The sequence below is a fragment of the Podarcis vaucheri genome (assembly GCF_965113315.1).
Source record: "Podarcis vaucheri genome assembly, chromosome: 4".
NCBI classification, from domain to species: domain Eukaryota; kingdom Metazoa; phylum Chordata; class Lepidosauria; order Squamata; family Lacertidae; genus Podarcis; species Podarcis vaucheri.
Window position 1 is genome coordinate 5,840,673 of NC_138762.1, and position 22,701 is coordinate 5,863,373.

At 48.5% G+C, this 22,701-nt stretch overlaps 1 protein-coding gene across 2 annotated transcripts in view; it reads left to right on the forward strand.

Moving 5' to 3' along the window:
- Positions 1–19,721, forward strand: part of STARD10 (StAR related lipid transfer domain containing 10) — a 55,382-nt gene extending 35,661 nt beyond the window's left edge. The window contains exons 2-6 of one of the 2 annotated variants that reach the window (XM_082219581.1): positions 4,013–4,160; positions 5,982–6,085; positions 9,071–9,188; positions 14,123–14,244; positions 14,579–14,957. In XM_082219581.1, the coding sequence (XP_082075707.1) occupies positions 4,013–4,160; positions 5,982–6,085; positions 9,071–9,188; positions 14,123–14,244; positions 14,579–14,629 (543 nt within the window). In that variant the 3' untranslated portion in view covers positions 14,630–14,957. Of the gene's footprint in view, positions 1–4,012; positions 4,161–5,981; positions 6,086–9,070; positions 9,189–14,122; positions 14,245–14,578; positions 14,958–19,028 lie in introns of those variants that run through there. The other variant, XM_082219580.1, reaches the window with a different exon arrangement.
- Positions 19,722–22,701: the final 2,980 nt, after the last annotated feature.

Genomic DNA, 22,701 nt, shown 5'->3' on the forward strand with positions numbered 1-22,701 from the left:
AGCCAGACACTTGAAGGTGGAGGGTTCTTTTATCCCAGAATCCCAGGCGTGCAACCTGATAATCTCGGCTCCTGAGAGGGGCTTAGTTTACAATCTCCACCTTGGAGCTGAGTCTACAAGCCCACCTCATGGCTACAACATCCAGGCTTTTTTACATGCACAGACACCCCCCCCCTGCACCCCCTGGCTTTGTGCAACATCTTGCCCAATCGAGAGCTCTGGAGAACTCAGGAGCTTGCAAAACTCCTGCGGCATTTTGGTCGCTCTCAGAAAAGGTGCTGCCTCACACAGAAAGGATATTGCAGAATTGGAAAAGTTTCCGAAAAGAGCAACCCAAATGATTGAGGAGATGCAGCGATTTCCTCCCCTGTGAGGAAACTCCCCAACCAAGAAAGATTGCCGCGTTTGGGACTCTTTAGTTGAGAGAAACGTCGAGGAAGAGGTAACATGATAGAAGTTTATAAAATGATGCCTGGCCGAGAGAAAGTGTATAGGGAGCAGTTTTTCTCCGTCTCTCATATCACTAGAACTCATGGGCTTCCAAGGAAACTGAAGGTTGGAAGATTCAGGACGGGAAAAACAAAGCCCTTCTTCAGGCACATAATTAAGCTGTGGAACTCCTTGCCACAGGAGGCAGTGATGGCCACCAACGCAGCTGGCTTTGAAAAAGAATCAGACCAGGGGTCACCAAACCTTTTCAGCAGGGGGCTGGTCCACTGTCCCTCAGACCTTGTGGGGGGACGGACTATATTTTGGGGAAAGAAAAGAAAAAAAGAATGAATGCCTACGCCCCACAATAACCCAGAGATGCATTTTAAATGAAAAAAAGTCAGGTCCCTGAAGATTTCCAGAGGGGTCACTGTGTTGCAGCAAAAGCCGTTTTTAATTCTCCACCAACAACACAGTTAAACAGTGGAACTCACTGCCACAGGAGGGGATAGTCACTGCCTGGGATGCTTTTAAAAGAGAATTCTGCAATTCATAGAGATTTGCCACAATGGCTATTCTCTCTGTCTCCACCTCGGAGGCAGCAGGGCTTCTGAGTCCCAGTTTCTGGAAACCACCGGAGGGGAGAGAGCGATTTCCCACGGGGGCACCTGGTTGGCTGAGTTCTCTTTGAAGAGGTCGGGGGGGGCAGATGAGGAGCTCTTTGCCCCCCTGACCCCGGAGCCAGGCTCTGCTTCTCTCCTTAGGGTAGTCGGGTCACAGGGATGGCAATTGAATGGAGTAACATTCAGGACAGAGCAATGGAAATAGGTCCTTACATGGCACATAGTTATCCTGTGGAACTCCCTGCCACAGGGGTGGCTACCAACCTAGATGGCTTTGAAAGAGGATCAGACAGATTCTGGGAGGAGGAGAGGGCTCTCCGTGGCTGCGTGAAGAAATCCTTTCTTTCTTTTATCTGCCCTGGATGTAGGGAGCGTGACTCGCACTCGTGTCCTGCTTGTGAGTTTCTGGAACAGGAAGTTGCACTAGATAAGCCTCTGGTCTAGTCTGACCCAGCAGGGCTCTCCCTGTGCCTCCTGAACAACAATCTTTATCTCTGGGCGAAAGCAGAGACTGTGTTGAAATACGCCTCTGAGGAGGAAACAAAATTGCATTGCAGAAGTTAAATTTCTGATCATTTGAGGCTGAAAGCACTTGAATTTCCTAACGTTGTAGCACTTTGTAGAAATCTTTTGTCTGATCCGTGGTGCCTATTTGATTTTTCCATTGAGAGCCCGTTTTAAATCTTTGAGTGTAGATATAATTAAAATTGGACTGTGTGTTGTGTTTGTGTGTGATGGGGGAGCTGAGGCTAATTTGGTCCTGCGTTCGAATCTTGCAATTGGCTCTTCTTATAAGAGGGAGCTTCTCTCTATTAAGCTGCAAATTTCATTTTTTCCTTCGTATTTCCTTAGCCTGCCTTTTGGCCACGCAAGCGCCCCAACCCCCAAGCAGCAAACAATAATTAAGATAAGGTTCACATCAACAGTATAAAATGTTGCAAGAGCTGTAAATCAGAATTTGCCTTGTTTTGTTTACATGAAAGCTTTTTAGCTCAAGACGTTTGGAGAGGAATGTAATTTCCCCAATTAAGGAATGAAAAAGCAAATTATATGAATATGCAATTATGGATAAATTACGCTGTAACTAAAGGAAGAAGACATAATCCGTTACTGTGATAATTGGCTTTGGCTTATTAAATTATTGGAACAACAATGAAGGGGAGCATTTCAACTTGTTGACAGTGAGGCTGCAATCCTGGCTAATTTACTTGAGAGTAAATTCCATTGATCTTGGGGGGACTTACTTTTGAGTAGCCATGTGCAGGATTGTGTAGGCTTGCACTGTTATCATGGTCATGGAAACAATAACTGAAGTGTGCCTATAATTATCGATAAACATTGTGATTAGGGTGGGATTATTTTATGTATATTTCCAGATGTTTCTCTTACGCAATTAAAAAAATTCTCCTAACTATCTTCAACAAGGCTTCTGAGGCAACCTTATTGAGATGTTGAAATGCAGATTTATTTAAACGTTGGCAGTCGGTTATTTAGAGGGAAGATTATTCTGCAAATGGATGCTGCAAACTTTGGCAGCTCTGAAAGTGAAACACTTCTTTCAAAATGGGACTTTCAGGCATTTCAGCTCTAAGACAGGAAACACTTTTCAAGGGGGGTTATGTGTGTCATTAATACGGGGATCTTCCTTCCCCATTTACAAATAATAAAAATTTAGAAAAACAAGAGCATTCACCAGCGGATTGAGAATAAAGGTTCTGCATAGCCTTGAATGAGCCAGACATTTGCGTATGCTGGAGGCAGTATATATATGGGTGGGTGTCGTTTCAGCTCTGCCCTTTGAATGCTGCTAGCTCGTGAAATATCTTCTCAAGACGGGTTGTTCCCAGGTCTGTGTTCCATGAAGCCCACCCCCCTCCACCAGTTGACATACCTTCCCCCAACAGGCTGCGCACATGTAGTCGGAGACTATGCCCGCATTGAAGATGCCTCTGCTCTTCCCTTTTCAGCCCCCTCCTGGTTCTGGGAGACAGCCATGCAAGAGAGGAGCCGAAGCCCTTGGCCCTTCACTTGCCTGGCCTGCCTCTTCCTCCTCTTCTTCCTCATCCTCCAGCCCATCCCCCCAGCTCCGAAACTTCTCCTGCCTCCAACTCCCGCCTCCTGGCTGGCACAGAATAGGGACATCCTATTCAACAACAGCAACAACAATTTTGCAATTTTTGCCAGACTCAAATGACTGGGTTATCCCAGCCGCTCTAGGCGGCTTCCAACATAGATTAAAACAAAATAAAACATTTTGAAACTTTCCTATACAGGGCTGCCTTCAGACAGCTCAGGGTTCAGATAACTCCATCCCCTCCAACATTTCTCCCGTGAAAATAGGGGCGTCCTATTTCATTCCCTCCAACATTTCTCCCGTGAAAATAGGGGCGTCCTATTCCATCCCCTCCAACATTTCTCCCGTGAAAATAGGGGCGTCCTATTTCATTCCCTCCAACATTTCTCCCGTGAAAGTAGGGGCGTCCTATTTCATCCCCTCCAACATTTCTCCTGTGAAAATAGGGGCGTCCTATTTCATTCCCTCCAACATTTCTCCCGTGAAAGTAGGGGCGTCCTATTCCATCCCCTCCAACATTTCTCCCATGAAAATCGGGACGTCCTAAGGAAAAGTGGGACACTCTGGGGTCAAATAAGAATCCAAGACAACTTCCGTAAATCCTGGGCTGTCCCTGGAAAAATGGGGGACTTGGGGGGTCTTCCAGCATCCGGCCCGGTCCCTGCCATCCAGGGTTGGGAAAGAGACCCCCTGCCTGGAACTGTGAAGAGCCTCTTCCGGTCAGTGCCGACCACACTGATCCAGGTGGACCGATGGCTCCGACTCCGTAAAAAGCATATTCCTACACGGCCCAAGGGTTCCCTACTCCAGCTTAAAAGGGGTCCGGCGGACATTAGTGCCGGAGTTTGGGCTGCTGTTGGGTTTCTGACGCCCTGTTTCTCTCCAGTGCAGGATAGAGTGCAAGGATGTCGCGGCAGAAACCCTCTATGACGTCCTGCACGACATCGAGTACAGGAAAAAGTGGGACACAAACGTCATTGAGACCTTCGACATCGGCAAGCTGACGGTCAACGCCGACGTGGGATACTACTCCTGTGAGACGCTGGGGGAGGTTGGGCGGGCGGCTATTGTCTAAGGAAACCTCCGCCAAAGAGGGGCATTCCAGATGTTTGGAACTGCAGCTCCTGTTGGCTGAGACTCTTGGGAGCTGCGGCCCAAATCGTCTGGGGGTCCCTGGTTTGGAAAGGCAGGCTGCCACCGGTTGAGCCATCAGTTGCCCAGATGTTTTTGCCCAGATGTTTTTGCCTTCCCCAAAACAGCCCAGCTGTGCTTGCTAGGTTGCTGGGAGTTGCAGCCCCAAAGGTCTGGAGGCTGCCAGGCCAGCAGAGCCAAATCTAGGGGTCCCTCCTGAAACTGCAGCCATGTTCTGGTCACCCCCGGAGGAGAGGGCTGTTAATGGCTTACTAGCTAGCAGCCTCTTCTGTTCAGTCTCGGGGGGGGGTGCCTTGCTTCCCTCCCACACCTTTGGGTGATGCTGACAGCCACCTAAGGAAGCTTTGCATGCTCAGAGGGCACTGGATTCTGGATTGTGGCCTTATGGCTGCAGTGCCTCTGCCAGCACATCACCCTTAAGGCATGGGACATTTAACTTTACTCTTCTGTGGCAACGTCAAACGTCTGCCCTTTATGCTGCAGCAACCCATAGGTGCCAATTTCTAGGGGCCTGCAGGCTTTGCCCCCCCCCATAAAATATTTGAGGGAGTGGTCTATGGTTACCAGATTTTTTTCAATGAATCCGGGGACACTTTTTTTCTTTGAAGCTGAGTAACAACAGAGAGTCAGGAGTGGGGATGGTGAGGCAAAAGACCCTGGGCCCAAGCACACATTGTATAAAGGTGCAAAGCCCTTCTTTCGCACCCTGTGAAACATAAATGCACAGAGTTTTTTAAAAACTGGGCAATGGCCACCCGCCCACAACTCCCGAGCCTCCCCCAATCAGTCAAAACGAAGGGGGCAGGAGATCTGTACCGCCGGATATCCCCGGTTCCCCTTCAGCAGTGGCTGCAGCAGCGGCAGTCAGCAGCCCGGAGCCAGCCTGGTAGCACAGTTGGCTCTGGCTGGCTTCAGGAGCTGCCCGCTGCCGTGGCACCCAGAAGTTCTGGCAAGGAAAATGGCGTGCGCCACAGCAGCGAGCAGCTCCTGAAGCCAGCCAGACCTGAGGCTGCCACGGCCATGTTTTCTGGGTACAGATTTGCAAATCTGGGGACATTCCGGGAATGGAATTTGTCCCGGGACAGATTTGCAAATCCAGGGAGTGTCCCCAGGAACCAGGTACATCTGGTAACCCTAGGCTGGGCCCCCACATCATTCAAATGATGTGTGTCCACTGCGTCATGGAATGGATTAGGAGGGGTGGGACTGACCCTGGGCCCCCTCAATATTTTATTCAAGTTGGCACCCCAGCAGCAAACTAACCTGGAAGCTTCCCCTGCAAGTTTAATCTGCACGCATTCAGACGCACTTTGGAAACTCCCTACCTAGTGAAATCCGCCAGGCGCCTTCCCTGCAGTTTTGGCATGTGCTAAAGGCATTCTCCTTTGGGCAAGCCTGTCTAGAAGTTCAGAATGCTGGTGTGTTTTTAGTTTATCGCTGTGTTGTTCTTGTCGTTTTATAAAAAAAGAGCAATTGCTTTATTTGTTTTTAGTTTTAACCTTGATACTTTTTTCCTGCCCTAAGCCGCTTTGAGGGATTTTTCTCTACACAACCGAGAGGCATATAATTTTTTGGTGTGGAGTTATAAATACACAATAGATTTGCTGCAGGGAGCGGGGTGAGAGTTGTTAGTTGCAAGCCAGGATGTCTGTTTGCTTCTCCTGAGATGACCTTCCCTCTCCGCTCCCCCCGCTTTTTCGCAGGGAAATGCCCCAAACCCTTGAAGAACCGAGACGTCATCACCTTGCGCTCCTGGCTCCCCATGGGCAACGACTTCATCATCATGAACTACTCCGTCAAACATCCCGTGAGCGACAGGCTTTTTCTGGAGGGGGGAGCGAGGAGGTGGGGTGCGCATGGATGGTGTTCTATACACAGATGCAGGTGATCTAAACCACTGAGCCTCTTGGGCTTGCCAAACAGAAAGTCGGCAGTTCGAACCCCCGCAATGAAGCGAGTTCCCATTGTTTGGTCCTGGCTCCTGCCAACTTAGCAGTTCGAAAGCAGAGCAGGGCAAGTAAATAAGTAGGTACCACTGCAGCAGGAATCTAAAAGGCGTTTCCATGCGCTCTGGTTTCCATCACAGTGTTCCGTTGCACCAGAAGTGGTTTAGTCCTGCTGCCCACATGGCTCAGATAGCTGTTTGTGGACAAATGCCAGCTATCTTGGGCTGAAAGCAAGATGAGTGCCAGAACCCCATAGTCGCCTTTGACTGGACTTAACTGTCCAGGGGTCCTTTACCTCTTACACATGCGCTAGAGTTTTAGGTGCAGCAGAAATTCTGGGGTTGAGCTTGCAGCAAGTGGCATGCCTGTTATAGGAAAAGCTAAACAGGAAGGATTTCCCTTTAGGATGATTTAATACTGGGGTCCTGAACGGGGCACCCCGGGGACACCATGGTGCCCTAAGACTCCCCCCCCCCGGCATCTGCAAAGGGCCTTTCTCCCATTGTTATTCGTCAGAGGGGTTGCCTGTGTGTGTGTGTTTGTGGTTTGGGGGGGGGTTGCTTTTCTCTCTGTTTTATTTTCTTTGGGTCTCAGCAGTGGCATAGCGTGGGGGGTGCAGGGGGGCCCGGCAGCACCGGGCGCAACATCTGGGGGTTAGGGTTAGGGGGCGCAAATCCACGGGCTAGGGGGCGCAAATTACTTGCCTTGCCCCGGGTGCTGACAACCCACGCTACGCCACTGGGTCTCAGCATTTCAACCATTTTTGGGTTGGGGAGTTCTGAGCGTTGCCAGGGTTTCTTCTGTGAAATGGGCATTTTGGGGTGCCCACGACTCTTCCTTAAATTTTCACATGTGCCCCCAGCCCTTAAAAAAGGTTGGGGGCTCCTAAATTAATATAATGCAATTCAATTTTTTACCCTGACCCTCCAGTGGACCCCTTAAAAACCTGAAAAGGAACTGAAGAACCAAATTCAGGGGGTTTCAGGGAATGTCTGGAGGAGATTCTGCTCTGAATACACCGAGAGACAGAAGTTGGGTCCTCTCAGCCAGAGGCTTTTCCCCAGTGACATTTTCTCACCATCGCCTGCCCTCTCCCAAATAGACAGACCGCCGTTTTGGGATGGTTGTTATAAAATGTTTAAAATGTAAGTCTGCAGTTCAGAAATGGGCACCTCATTAAAAAAGCTAAACACAATTCTGGATCCCAGACCATGATATCATATACCTATAAATAATACCTTGCCCAGAACCACAACTTTGCTTAGTCAACGTCTGAGTGAGAAGAGGCAGTTTTTTTAAATGTCCAAACAGAGCATCTCTAACCTGGCAGTCTCCAGCTGCTTTGGACTACACTTCCCAGCAGCCCCAGACAGCACAGTTGTGGTTTTTTTAAGCTGTGAGCTGTTTTGCACCAGCAGATCAGGGTGAAAACGGCACCATGTTATATTGAATCAGGAGCCCATTTTGATGTCCTGTTGGGGAGGCACATGTGGAAATCTAAGAAACTCTTATGGGCGACACAAAACACCCATTTCACCTCCCCGGGGTGCAAGCCCAGGCAGTATGTATGGCGGTCCTGGACTGCGCAGATGGCAAGACTAAGAGAGTTTGTGTACTGGTCCAGTAAATGCTTCCGCTGCGCCACCAGCAACAGCTCTCTTTGCAGAGCATTAATTAAGTCCAGTGCAGAGATTCTTGTTGCAGTACAAGCTTCAGAGTCTCAGCAGCAATAAAATAACGACACAGAGATGCCTGTCTTTCCAAAGACAGGTTTATTGCAGAAAGATAACAGAAACACCTCCGGAGCTTTCGGACATTTTTGCTTCACGCCCCACACACCACGCAGAGAAAACAAACACTCTTTATATACTGAGCAACTTAACGAGCTTGACTACTTAAAGTCACATGACATTGCTAACTTGCCAGCGTCTTAGGTTTCACACCCTAACAAAGACCTCCCTCTTGGCCTTGCTGAGGTCTGCCATCCAACCGCCTTAGGGACCCCACTCCACATTTGTGTAGGGTTTCCTCCTTTCTCCTTTTCTTCTCCCAAAGATACCCCAGAAGGCAGCAGATGTTTAGGACCAGTGTTTCCCTTCTCCCAGATGAGCTCCCTTCTTCTTCACCCTTCGACCCACTCTTGGTCTGGTCCACTCCATCCATCGGATCCTGTCTTCGGGAAACCAGGGAGAAAAACATGAGAGCAAGAGTCCTCTTGCCTCCCATGGTTTCCAGCAATTGGGATCCCCCCGCCCTCAGCACCCCATACAACTCCCGCAGGGAGGTCTAATATAATAATAATAATTTATTATTTATACCCCGCCCATCTGGCTGGCTTTCCCCAGCCACTCTGGGCGGCGTCCAACAGAACACTAAAAACAGAATAAAAAAATCAAACGTTAAAAGCTTCCCTAAACAGGGCTGCCTTCAGATGTCTTCTAAAAGTCAGGTAGATGTTTATTTCCTTGACATCTGGTGGGAGGGCGTTCCACAGGGTGGGTGCCACCACCGAGAAGGCCCTCTGCTTGGTTCCGTGTAGCTTTGCTTCTCGCAGGGAGGGAACCGCCAGAAGGCCCTCGGCGCTGGACCTCCGTGTCCGGGCTGAACGATGGGGGTGGAGATGCTCCTTCAGGTCTACTGGACCGAGGCTGTTTAGGGCTTTCAAGGTCAGCACCAACAACAGCCCCCCACCCCCAAGAAGCACATCTTTCCCCTAAATTAACTCCAGATTTGGAGAGAGGAGGGCGCTCCTTGCTGGCAATTTGGGAGCTGCACAGATGGCCGTCCTGGCTGGCTTATAGCAGAGTTTCAATTTCACCAGTCTTTTTTCTTTTTGCCTTTTCCAGAAATACCCTCCTAGGAAAGACATGGTGAGGGCCGTCTCCATTAAAACTGGTTACCTGATCCAGGGGAAAGGAGAAAAGAACTGTAGCCTCACCTACCTGGCCCAGGTAGACCCCAAAGGTAAGGTCCATGAAGAGCCACAATTTCTTGGGCAGCGGCGTACTGGCTCACTATTAACAGTGACACAACTTCTTATTTTGAAATATTGCTCATCCAAGCTTCTTCCTTGCTCCCGGACAATAAAGTTGGATAAAAATCATAGAGTTCTTTCTCTCTGCAAGAATGCACATGCATGCATAAGAAAATGAGAAGAGGTTGCTGGATCAGGCCCATAGCCCATCTAGTCCACCATCCTGTTCTCAAGGGGTGGACCGGATGCTTGTGGGAAATAAAAAATAATAATAATAATTTTTATTTTTTTTTATACCCCGCCCTTCCCGGTTCAAAAACCAGGCTCAGGGCGGCTAACAACAAATTTAAAACACTTTAAAACACTTCATTATAAAAGCAGCATAAAATACAGTATAAAAACATGAATAACAATAAAATTCAAAATTCAATTAGATAATCCCCAGGGCTAGCTGGCTGAATTGGTCCTACTTGGGCCAGCGAGGAGGCCAGGGGAGAATTAGCTGTGGGGTCTCAGAGCGGGTGATCTTCATAAAAGGGGAGGGGGAGGAAAGAGAAGGGAAGGGAAATAAAAGATCAGGCTGAATTCGAATTAAAGGCCAGGCGGAATAGCTCTGTCTTACAGAGGTTAGGAGGTTAAATCCTGCAGGGCCCTGGTCTCCTGGGGCAGAGCATTCCACCAGGTCGGAGCCATCACCGAGAAGGCCCTGGCCCTGGGGGAGGATAGTCTGACTTCCTTAGGGCCCTGGGACCTCTAAACTATGGTTCTTCATGGACCTTAAGGTCCTCTGCGGGGCATAGCAAGGAGAACTTGAACGCAAGAGCAACTCTCCCCTCCTTTGGTTTCCAGCAACTGGGATTCAGGGCTCAGCCACACTTAGCTTTGCTCTGCATTTCCAGGCACAGGTGTAATCTTTCCAGGTCTGCTGCGTTCGAGTAAATTTTTCCCCACACACCTTTCTCTGCAAAAAAACCCTGCTGTTTACTCCTGAATCAGCAATCTGCGGGAAACCCAAATTGCCGTTGGTTCTGATTCAGGGGTGAATATTGGGTTTTACTGGGGAAAGCAGCAGAAAGAAAAAAAGCATTTGGATACAGACTGGGGAAATGAAGACCTGAAAAGGGTGGGATGAATGGTAAGTGCGAATGAACCCTCTGATACTCTGCTTCCTCTGATCTTGGATGAATTCTCCTCCATGAATTTGTCCAACTCTCTTTTAAAGCCATTCAGGTTAGTGGCCATCACTGCCTCCACAGTTTGACTATGCGCTGCGTGAAAAAGTCCTTTTTTAATTCTGTCCCGAATCTCCCATCAATGGATGCAATTGACAAAGCTCCAATTATGCAAGAAATATTGCATAATTTATGGTCAGGGTTTAGGGATGGTTGTTGCAGAATTATTCAGCCTATTTTTAGCAAAGCAGGGAGAGGAGGAAGGGGAGCCAGCAGACTCTCATTCTCTGCAGTCTCGGCCACCCATTAAATCTTCTCCTCTCCAGCTTTGCCCCTAATCAGCCGTGGCTGAGCCTGTAAAGGCCCTTCTCTAGTTCTGACCTTGGAGTCCGTCCAGGCTGCCAAGAGAACGGCGTCTCTGCAGCGGAGCCCCTGTGCCGCTCGGCAGCGCGGAATTTGCTGAGCGCCGGCGATTGACGCGGGGAGTTTGCAGGCACTAAAGCTGGGCAGATTTGGGAGTTATCCTTTTTTTAGTCCTTTAAGCACAAACTCCAGCTGTGCAGAGGATTTCTGCCAGCTCTGGAGAAGATGAATCTTTGGGAAAGGTGAAGGACACTGAGGACCATAAGAACAGAAGCAGAGCCTGCTGCAGGATCCGGCCAGTGACCCTTCTCGTCCAGCATCCTGTACTCACAGTGGCCAATCAGATGCCCTAAAGGGAAACCGACAGGATTCGAACACAAGACCCCTCTTCCCTCCCTGCAGTTTCCAGCAACTGGCATTCAGAAACATCGCTGCCTCTAACTGTGGAAGCAGATCACAGCCATTCTGGCTAGTAGCCTTCGATAGCCCTCTCCTCTTCATCCTGAATTTGCTTATTCGCTTGGAGAAGAAGAGACATTTAAGAGGTGATATGAGAGCCACCTTCCAATACAGTGGACGCTCGGGTTGCAAACGTGATCCATGCAGGTTGCACGTTCGCAACCCGCAGCGTTCACAACCCACGTCTGTGCATGTGCGGGTTGCAATTCGCCACTTCTGCGCATGCGCAGCCGCCGAAACCCGGAAGTAATCTGTTCCAGTACTTCTGTGTTTTGGTGGCCCGCAACCCGAAAAAAATGCAACCTGAAGTGGCTGTTACCCAAGGTATGACTGTACAGTGGTACCTCGGGTTACAGACGCTTAAGGTTACATATGCTTCAGGTTACAGACTCTGCTAACCCAGAAATAGTACCTCAGGTTAAGAACTTTGCTTCAGGATGAGAACAGAAATCGTGCTCCGGCAGTGCGGCGGCAGCGGGAGGCCCCATGAGCTGAAGTGGTGCTTCAGGTTAAGAACCATTTCAGGTTAAGAACGGACCTCCAGAACGAATTAAGTTCTTAACCCAAGGTACCACTGTATCTGGAGGGCTGCCCCATAGATGCTGATGGAGACAATCCATTTTCCTTTGCTGCAGGCTCAGAATGTAGAAGCTACACGGGCAGGTTCAAGTCACAGTGAGTTACTTAGGCAGAGGCGTACCGAGGGGTTGGCGAAACCAGCCTCTGCCAGGTGTGCATGCAAAAATCACCTATCATCGGGCCTTTTTTCCAGCTGGAACTCGCCATAACTCAGATCCAGCCGCTCCCGGGTGGGTGCCATTGTCATTCTAAGACAGGCACCCCCAAACTCGGCCCTCCAGATGTTTTGGGACTACAACTCCCATCATCCCTAGCTAACAGGAGCAGTGATCAGGGATGATGGGAACTGTAGTCCCAAAACAGCTGGAAGGCCAAGTTTGGGGGTGCCTGTTCTAAGAGAACAAGGGAGGCGTTGGTGGCGAGTTCTCTGGAAAAATATCACTGCCTATCGTAGTATGGAATGTATGGCATATCCGTGTGTGTGGCGAAGCATCAGGGCCAGATCATATGAAGGAGAAGCTCCCTGTCCTTCTTGCACTGTGGCAGAAAGGTGATTTGGGGTGGGTGGGTGTGCGCGCACCAGTACCGCTCCTTGCCAGGGGCGCAAGGGACCCTCAATACGCAAGGAAGACCCTCCTTGTCCGTCAAGCAGCTTGGCTCGTCTTATGTTCTTTTGCTTCAGGGCTTCCCATCATGGTCATCTGTTAATAATAATAATAATAATAGTAATAATAATAATAATAATAATAATAATAATAATAATAATAATAATAGTAATAATAATTTATTATTTATACCCTGCCCATCTGGTTGAGTTTCTCCAGCCACTCTGGGTGGCTCTGCATTGAGTGTTAAAAACAACACAGCACTAAATATTAAAAGCTTCCCTAAACAGGGCTGCCTTCAGATGTCTTCTAAAAGTCTGGTAGTTGTTTTTCTCTTTGACATCTGGTGGGAGGGCGTTCCACAGGGTGGGTGCCACTACCGAGAAGGCCCTCTGCCTGGTTCCCTGTAACCTCACTTCTCGCAGGGCGGGAACCGCCAAAAGGCTCTCGGCGCTGGACCTCCGTGTCCAGGCTGAAAGATGGGGGTGGAGACGCTCCTTCAGGTATACTGGGCCTTTGAGGCCGTTTAGGGCTTTCAAGGTCAGCACCAACACTTTGAATTGTGCCGGGAGACGTACTGGGAGCCAATGTAGGTCTTTCAAGACGGTTGTTATGTGGTCCTGGCGGCCGCTCCCAGTCCCCAGTCTAGCTGCTGCATTCTGGATTAATTGCAGTTTCCTGGTCCCCTTCAAAGGTAGCCCCACATAGAGTGCATTGCAGTAGTCCAAGCGGGAGATAAGTGTTTGGTCACTGTGGGGCCAGGACTCTAGATTAGACAGGCTGCTAGCCAGATCCATCACCCAGGCTCTCCCGTCCCCTCCAACATTTCTCCGGGGGGGAAAGGGGCGTCCTATTCCATTCCCCTCCAACATTTCCCTGGTGAAGGGAAAGGGGGACATTCCAGGATCAAATCAGAAATGGGGACGGCTTCCGTAATTCTGGGACTGTCCCTGGAAAATCAGGACACTTGGAGGGTCTGCTCTGCCATTCATAGAACCACAGAATTGTAGAGTCAGAAGGGTCCCCATGTAGTCATCTAGTCCAACCCCCTGCAATGCAGGAATCCCAACTAAATAATCCTTGACAGATGCCCATCAATCTTCTGCTTAAAAACCTCCAAGGAAGGAGAGTCATTGTTCCAGATATTTTGGGAGGGTGCAGAAAAACCATTTTATGAGATTTGGGGGCAAGGTGTCCATTGCTTTGGGATTTTGGTTTGCAAGCCTGGGGTTGAAAACCACATACTGTATTTTTCTATGTATAACACGCCCCCTGTTTTTTGGGACACCAAATTGAGAAATGGGGGGGAGTGTTGTTGAGCTTTTTGGGGGGTGGTTGCCGAAAATTGCTCACCCACAAGACGACCACAGCCAATCGCACACACGTCAACCAATCCTGCAGGTTCGCCAAAAGGAAGCCCCAATCGCCCACCCATTTGCAGCAGCAGAAAATCGCCAGTGGACCTTGCCGCACCTGCCAATCACAAGAAAATACACTGATCACAGCAGCCGCCAATACCCCATCCTGCCTCTCCACTATCCGTGTCTAAGACGACCCCAAAAATTTACCATACTTTTTTAGTAAACCTTGTCTTATACACGGAAAAATACGGTATGTCGGGGCCAAGACTCCAGGGACTGTGTTTCCTTCCCGCCTGCATTTTGTACAACTTTTTCAGGTGGGTGTTTTCTTCTCCTTGGGGTACGGGGCTGTGTCGCACTCTAAAAACTCTTCTCCCCTCCTCAGGTTCTTTGCCAAAGTGGGTGGTGAACAAGTCCTCGCAGTTCCTCGCTCCAAAAGTAAGTCAAGAAAACCGTCCCTCCTTCCTCTGCCTCTTTCGTCCCGCCATCCGGCTGCCCGTTGTCCATGTTTCCCTTTACAGTGGTGCCCTGCAAGACGAATGCCTCGCAAGACGGAAAACTCACTAGACGAAAGAGTTTTCCGCTTTGGAGGTGCTTCGCAAAACAAATTTCCTATGGGCTTGCTTCGCAAGACAACAATGTCTTGCAAGTTCCTGCGGGTTTTTTCCCTCCCCCCCCTTTCTAAGCCGCTAAGCCGCTTATCAGCTGATCCGATCAGCAGATAAGCCTCTAAAAGCCGCTAATAGCGCTAATCCGCTAATCCTTCAATGGGCTTGCTTCGCAAGACGAAAAAACCGCTAGACGAAGAGAATCACAGAACGGATTCTTTTCGTCTTACGAGGCACCACTGTACTTGCCAGCCTCATCCTTAGGCTCTCCATGGAAACAATAAGTGTGTGGACTGTGGCTGATGACGCAGAGGAAAAATTTGTTTCCTGGGGGGGATCACAAACGGGGCTGCCCAGGCCCCCCAAAGGATCTGGCAGAGCCCCTTTTGGCTAAACTCATTTTCTGCACATGAGACAAACGGGTTATTTATTATTTTATGCATTTCTATCTTGCCTTTTTCTCCATGGTTCTCTCCCCCCCCCAGCTTATTTTAGTTCCCACAACAACCCTGTGAGGGAGACAGGGTCTGGCTCAGTGAGCTCCATGGCCAGTTGGGGATTCGAACCCTGGTCTCTCCTAGGCCAGAGGCCAATGCTCCAACCGCTACACCCTACTGCCTCTCTCATATTATTCAGGACCCATCGTGAAAAACTTTTGCAAAAAGGTTCGATAACGTTTGGCCTTTATTGAGCATCCTTTCTGATTTGCTTGTTGGCTGTTTACACTTTGTCACATTCCAAATTTTCTCAGTCACTTTCCTAACTGCAAAAAAAAAAAAAATCCATTTATTTTTCTGTGCCAGGGAAACAAGAGTCTTCCATGGTGCAAACTCACAGTTCCTGGGATGCGCTTGGGCTTCTCCCTCAAAACACTGGCATTCTCGAGGCGCCTCAAAATGAGCCAGTGTGGTATAGTGGTTAGAGGACTTTGGAAAGACCACAGTTCGAATCCTCCCACTTGACTGTGGTTCTCGGTGGCTAGACCTTGACTCAGTCTCTGCCTTCTCTCAGGGCTGCTTTGGGGATTAAATGAAGGGGAGAGCTATGTCCCTCAGTTCCTCTGAGAGAAAAGGCAGGCTATAAACGCTATGCCATGCCACGCAGCAGGCATCTTTCCACAGACGGCCATTTCTTCCAAGAGCGCCCCCTTGTGGTGTGATTGGAATTTTATCTCACGGAATCATCGACTCGGGTGGGACCCCTCCCGGTCATCTAGTCCAGCCCCCTGCAATGCAACTAAATAATCCTTGTTTGGCTTCAAAACCTCTGATGAAGGAGAGCCGCTGTTAGCAGTCGGGGGCCTCAGAAAAACACCCCTAGTTTCTGTGAATTTTGGCTGAAACCGCCAAGGGGGGGGGAATGAGATTTTAAAGGCGCTTGCTGTTTCGTTCCTGCCCAAAGCACCTGGGATGAAGGCTGGGCTCACATGCACTGGCTCTCCAGGCCGCCAAACGTGAGGCCGGCATTGTGCTGGGCTTCCTTTGATGCTGACACCCACAGAGGGCACATGAGCGCACTGCCGTCTCCCGTGACCTGGGCAGGTCACCCTGTTGCCGCGTCGCTCTCCTTTTCCATGAGCCCATCGCTGGATTAATTAGCCTTGTTGCTGAGATGTCACGCTAAACCCCTCCATGGCACCGGAGAACAGAGCAGATCAGCAAATGAGACGATGCCTCCATTTAATTAAAAAACCCAGAACTGAGAGAGAGAGAGAGAGAGAGAGAGCGCGCACACATTTGTTCTTCGTGAGCATATTAGCTTTCCAGAAGCGGAAGGTGTCTTGAGTTCTTCTGGAGTTTCTGCCCAGCAAAGGAGGCCTGTTTTTTGAATTTCATTTCATTTCATCATCTGGGGATTTTTCCCCCCCCCACCTGGGGGGGAACAGATGACAACAACGCTGTTCTTTTGCTTCGGAAATTGAGGTGGGTTATGAGATCCAGAAGGCCGTGTGGTGAAATTGAACGCATCAGCCCAGTACATGTCTGAAATGCAGGGCCAGACAGATGCAGCTTTGTGGTCTCTAATAATAATAATAATAATAATAATAATAATAATAATAATAATAATAATAATTTATTTATAACCCACCCATCCAGCTGGGTCTCCCCAGCCACTCTGGGCAGCTTCCAACAGAAGGTTAGAAATACATTAAAACATCAGTTATTAAAAACTTCCCTGAACAGGGCTGCCTTAAGATGTCTTCTGAATGTCAGGTAATTGTTTATCTCTTTGACATCTGGTGGGAGGGCGTTCCACAGGGCGGGCGCCACCACCGAGAAGGCCCTCTGCCTGGTTCCCTGTAGCCTCACTTCTCTCAGGGAGGGAACTGCCAGAAGGCCCTTAGAGCTGGACCTCAGGGTCCTGGCTGAATGATGAGGAGATCGTTATTGATTTAGTTCATAAAATTTATACACCATTGCATTGTTAAATCGCTGCTGCTGCTGTTGTTTATTAAATAAAAAAAATAAAAAAAATTCCAGTTACAGATTAGAGAGCAACTAAGTTTGTTCTGGGTATAAGCTGAAGTGTGCATGTACACGAAAGCTTATACCCAGAACAAACTTAGTTGGTCTCTAAGGTGCTACTGGACAACTTTTTATTATTATTTATTTATTTCGACTGCGTCAGACCAACACGGCTACCTACTCAGATCTCAGGGCAGTTCACAACATAAAATCAAAATAAAGCCACACCTCGGAGCGGTTTGCAAAAAGATATAAATAAGAAAATCTAGGAAAATCTGGTAACAGGTAGGTAGCCGTTTTGGTCTGCTGTAGTCGAAACAAATAAAAATAAAAATAAAAATTCCTTCCAGCAGCACCTTAGAGACCAAGTAAGTTTGTTATTGGTATGAGCTTTCATGTGCATGCACACTTCTTAAGTGCTTGCACATGTAGGAAAATCTAGTTTATAACATACAAAAAGTTGAAATACTAAAACGGGTTTAAACTTTTCTGTATCATTCCAATTTTATTATATGTGCTGCCAAAGCGAGCGCTGTACCAAAAGAGATTAGAATTCACATTGACCTTCTAAGCATCTGGGCTGGGCTTGTCTAAACAGAAATGTTCTTAGGTGAAAAGAATACAGGGAAGACTCCTGCTTGATCTCCATAGGGAGGGAGTTCCAAGGGGCAGGCGATGCCACACGACACAATCGAATGCTTACAACCGGATAGCTCAGCTGGTTAGAGGCTGGTGCTGATAAAACCAAGGTTGCAGGTTTGATCCCCATAAGCTGCATGTTCCCTCATTGTAGGGGGTTGGACTGGATGACCCCCGAGGGGTCCCTTCCAACAATTCTATGCTTCTGAGTGTTTATACAATGATGCGAGAAGCCTGCGAGCCAAGAAAAGGGTGGACAGGAGTGTTTTGTCTTAGGTGATCTAGCGGGTGGAAGGGAAACCTGGAGGAATGGAGAGAACCGGTGCATTACACATCTCCTTCCTTGAGGTTTTTAAAGCAGAGGTTGGATGGATGTTGGAGCTGAGATTCCTGCCTGACGGGGGTTGGACTAGATGGCCCTTGGGGTTCCCTTCCAACTTTACGATTCTACGAATGCGGCTTGGACTGTGACGCTGGAGCCGCAACTTTATCTATTTATTTTTTAAAATAGATATTTATTAAGAATTTTCCATTTCAACAAAAAAAACCAAAAAGAAAAAAAAAGAAAACATATACAGTTTAGAATCCTTCTTTTTCTGTAACATATTTCTCTGACTTCCCCGCACCTCCCCTTCTTATATTCCAATTCAAATTGTTGATTCAACAAGTTCTTATCCCCAATTTTTAACCTTTTTATATTTAGTTCAATTTAAAAGACCATTTTTACAACATCAAAATTTATGCATCAATGTTCATTCTTGAATCTTAAATACTTTTTCTAAAGTCGACCCAAATTCCCTTCCACGAATTCCCCACTTTTCATACTAGTAACAAAACAGTATAAAAAGAAAATAGATGGATTATAATTATGCACCCTTTGGATCCCCAAACCCCACCCCATCCCCTTTCCCGGTTTCAATCCCCAACAAATGTCCATCAGTCCATCGGCCACGTCCGAGGCTCTCAATTCTCTCTCAGAAACTTTATTTGCCGAAGGGGAAGGGGGCTGGTAGGGATAGAATATGCTCTCGCTCGGTAGAGCATTAGGCTCTTTTTGTTGTTGTTGTTAAATCATTTTTATTAAATTTCCATTAAAAAAACATCCGATTAACATATCAAATCATAATCCAATAAAAATAAATAAATAAATAAATAATCTTCCAAAATATAATTATTAATTTTTTGGGGGCTTCCCATAGTCTGGACCTTGAAGCATATCTCCAAATCACAGCCCTGCCTTCTTTCCATATTTTCCACATCTCGATTTTAACTCTTTAAACTCCTCTGGCTCTGCGATTCTCCATCATGTCAGAAATCGTAAATCCTTTCGTCCGTGGAATACAGCTTTATTTGTGTCTATATACTTTTCTAACTGTCTTTGTACTAGCGCAGCTTCCTCTGGCTGGTAGAGCACGAGGCTCTAAATCTCAGGGCTGCGGGTTCGAGTCTCACGCTGGGGATTGCAGGGGGTCGGACTAGATGACCTTGGGGGGTCCCTTCCAACTCTAGGGTCCCACGGCCGGAGCACCCCCTGCTTTGGCCTCAGCTGCTTCCTCTTTCCCTCTCTCTTCCCCTCCAGGCGATGAAGAAGATGCACAAGGCTTGCTTAAAGTACCCGGACTGGAAGCAGAAACACAACCCGCATTTCAAGCCCTGGCTGTACCCGGAGCAGAACACCCTGGCCAGCCTGGCGCTCTCGGATCTGGCCATCCAGCATGCCGACTCCCTCGAGAACATCGACGAGAGCAGCCTCTCCGAGACCAAAGACGACCGGGGCGAAGCCAGCGACGAGGACAGCGTCAACTGAGCGCCGCCCATTGGCCTCTCCTCCTCCTCCCCATCCGCGCACCCGGCCTTCGTTTTGTCTGTGTGACCCAGGCCTCGGCCAGCCGGGGTTCGCCGGCTCTTTCGGACTACAACTCCCACGGCGCCGGCTGGGCCTTCTGGGAGTTGTGGCTCAAAAGAGCGGCGGGGCCCCAGCTTGCCAAAGGCCGGGGTCACCAACGCAGTTTGTGTTTTCCGAAAAGATACCTCCACGCCTGTCTGGCACGCTCAGTGGTGCAGGGGGGAGGAAAGCGGGTTGGGATGGATGACCTTGGGCGATCCCTTTTTATCCCCCCGCCCAGAGTTCTATGATCTCCACTCACAGGTGTAGCAAAGCACTCACTTGCCCCCTCTCCGGGTCTTTTGGACTATAATTCCCACCAGCCCCAACCAAGACAGCCTTATGATGCCCGGGCTTATGACAGTGGCGGAGTTTGGGCTCTCAAATTTCAGTCCCCATCTCACCCTGCCTCCTACCTCCCATTGCTTGTCATTGTAGCGGCACCCAGTGCAGGCGAACCGGTCGCGCTCCCCTAAATCCACATCTGGCTGGTGGGAGTTGTAGTTCGAAGCAGCCGGGAGGGGTCCAGGGCGCCGAAGGCTGGCAGAACCAATGCAGTTTGTGGCTTTTAAACCGGTCCCCTCTCCAGGCGCTTTGGGCCACAACTCCCACCAGCCCCACCTGAGACAGCCTTAAGACGCCACGGCTGGTGGGAACTGTAGTTCGAAACATCTTGAGGGTGCCCAGCTGGGGAATGGGTGGCGGAAATAAGACTTTTCCTCAGACGGCGATCGGCAGACCAGATGTCCTTTCCCCTTTTGGGTTCCTTGTCTGTCCAAACGACTGCTTAGGCGACAGATCCCTGCCCTGCCCTCGGTTTTAAACACACATTTTAAACCCAGCCACAATTGTGTGGGTGCTTTGCAACGGTTTGCAAATGGGTGGAGAAGCAAATTTCAAATTTTCTGCTCCAGATTGCTGCCTCCCTCTCCCCCAACCACCCGGATTTCAGGCCCTGGCCGTGGCTGGTGGGGCCCCCTTCCCTGCAAATCTTGCCCCCCCGCGGAGGTAGCTGAAGAAAACACTCTGGACGCTCCCAGGAGCCTTGTACATCTATTCGTCTGGTTCAGTGGCTGCTATTTTTCACTCTTTTCTGTGTTTCTCCATAATTGTTATTAGAGCTGCCTCTTAAGGGTTGGGGAAAAGTCTTTTCTTTCTGGTGTGCTTGTGATGGCCGTGGAGGGAGCTTCTGTTTTTGCAGGCGGGGTGGGGGGGCTTTTTCGCAATAGGTTTGGGGGCCGAAGTCTCCCGCAGGCTTCCTCCTTCAAGCCTGTTGCCTTCTTTCTCTCCCTGCAAAATCTGGAAGCCTTTGGCAGCCTTTGGCGTGGAATTTAGCCACTCACAGATCTGGGGTTTGACGACTGTTTTATTGGGGGGGGGGGCAGGCTCCTTGAAGCCTCTTTTGCATTTCGGGGGGTGGGGGAAAAAGAAGAAGAAGAAGCGAGATTTCATACGTTGTTATCGGAGCGTTTATTTCAAAATAAAAGAATTCAAGCAAGCCTGTGTGTCGTCTCTTTTTGCATTGGAAGCGGCCGAGATTAATAATAATAATAATAATTTATTTATTATTTATACCCTTACCATCTGGCTGGGCTTCCCCAGCCACTCTGGGCAGCTTCCAACAAAATATTAAAATACTGTAATACATTAAAAGCTTCCCTAAACAGGTCTGATGAAAGATCTAGAAACCGAGCCTTGTAAGGAACGGTTGAGAGAGTTGGGCATCTTTGGCCTGCAGAAGAGGAGACTGAGAGGCGATACGAACCGCCCTGCGACCTTTGGATGAAAGGAGATATATAAATTTAATAAATATATGAGAGCCACCTTCAAATATCTCAAAGGGCTGTCACCCGGAAGATGGGGCGAGCGATGCTGATGACAGAAACGAGGACGTTTTCTGCAGCCAGAGTGAAAACATCGCTGGGACATGGTCGCCAGGACCCAACATCCTTTTTTAAAATGTTATTATTTTATTAAATTGATGATACACAAGGATAACAGAGTATTCAAACAATTCAATAAAAGGGACAAAAAAAGTGAGTGTGGTCAGGAGATGAAAGGGAAATATTTAAAGAAACGTGTGCAAAAGAGGCAATATGGCATAAAAATCGGTTCACAAACTCTCATAATTAAAAAATAGCACCAGATTATATCATTTTTGGACGGCATTTGCCATACATGCAACTTTTATGATTTTTTTCATTTCTTTTGTTAAAGGTATAATACTTGGACAATATTAAGAAATATTCACCATCCCTCAAAGTAGTAGTAATAGTAATAATAATAATAATAATAATAATAATAATAATAATAATAATAGCCTTGCTTTCCAGAATGCGAATGCTTTTACTAAATACTGAACATCTGGCGCCCTCTTGTGGCGGCACTTGGAAATACTTGTGTGTGAAACAGCGCCCCCTGCTGCCTCCTTTCATGATCATATCATAAGGAAAATGCCCAAATCCACATTAGGGCAATATAATTATTGCAGCAGTGGGGGACCTTTTTTGGCCCCGCCCCCACGGGACAACTTTTGATGAGGCAGCCCACCTGCCAGTCCATCTGTTCTGACTGGCCTGCCCCGGCAGCCGAACTCTTCTGAAGTTTAAGCCAAATAAAATATCACAAAGTAGCCTGCGAGCTTTTGATGCCTCCCTAATAGTTGATCATGCTGGGGGCAAAAACCATGGGGAAGTGGGGAAGGAGAGAGAGAACGCCATATTTTTCGCTCTATAAGGCGCACTTTCCCCCTCCTAAAAAGTAAGGAATGTGTGTGCATCTTATGGAGCGAATGCAGGCTGCGCAGCTATCCCAGAAGCCAGAACAGAACTGCGCAGCGCTCCCTCTTGCTGTTCTAGCTTCTGGCTTAGCCCCTCAGTCCTTTTCCCCACTTCCCGGAAAAGCCCCCAAGAGCCGTGCTCCCTTTAAAGAGCTGCGCGGAGCGTGTGTGCGGCTCTTGGCAGATTTTCCCCAAGGAGGGAGAAGGGAGCAAGCGCCTCACACACGCTCCACACGGCTCATGAAAGGGAGTGCTGAGCAGAGCCTGGGATGCGTACAGGCTCTGCTCAGTGCTCCCTTTAAAAATATTTTTTTTTCTTGCATTCCCCCTCTAAAAACCAGGTGCGTCTTATGGAGCGAAAAATACGAATCTGTGTCTGCATTTGGTAAGAGTTTTAAGATAAAGCCAGAGCTTAAGGCAGAACTTCCAAGTGTCCCTATTTTCCAGGGATAGTCCCAGATTTATGGAAGATTTCTAATTTGATCCTGGAATGTCTTACTTTTCTGTAGGACACCCCTTTTCCATCGGAGGGTATTGAGTTATGTGCCCCCAAAGCCAAGGTGATAAGTAACTGTACGATACGATACG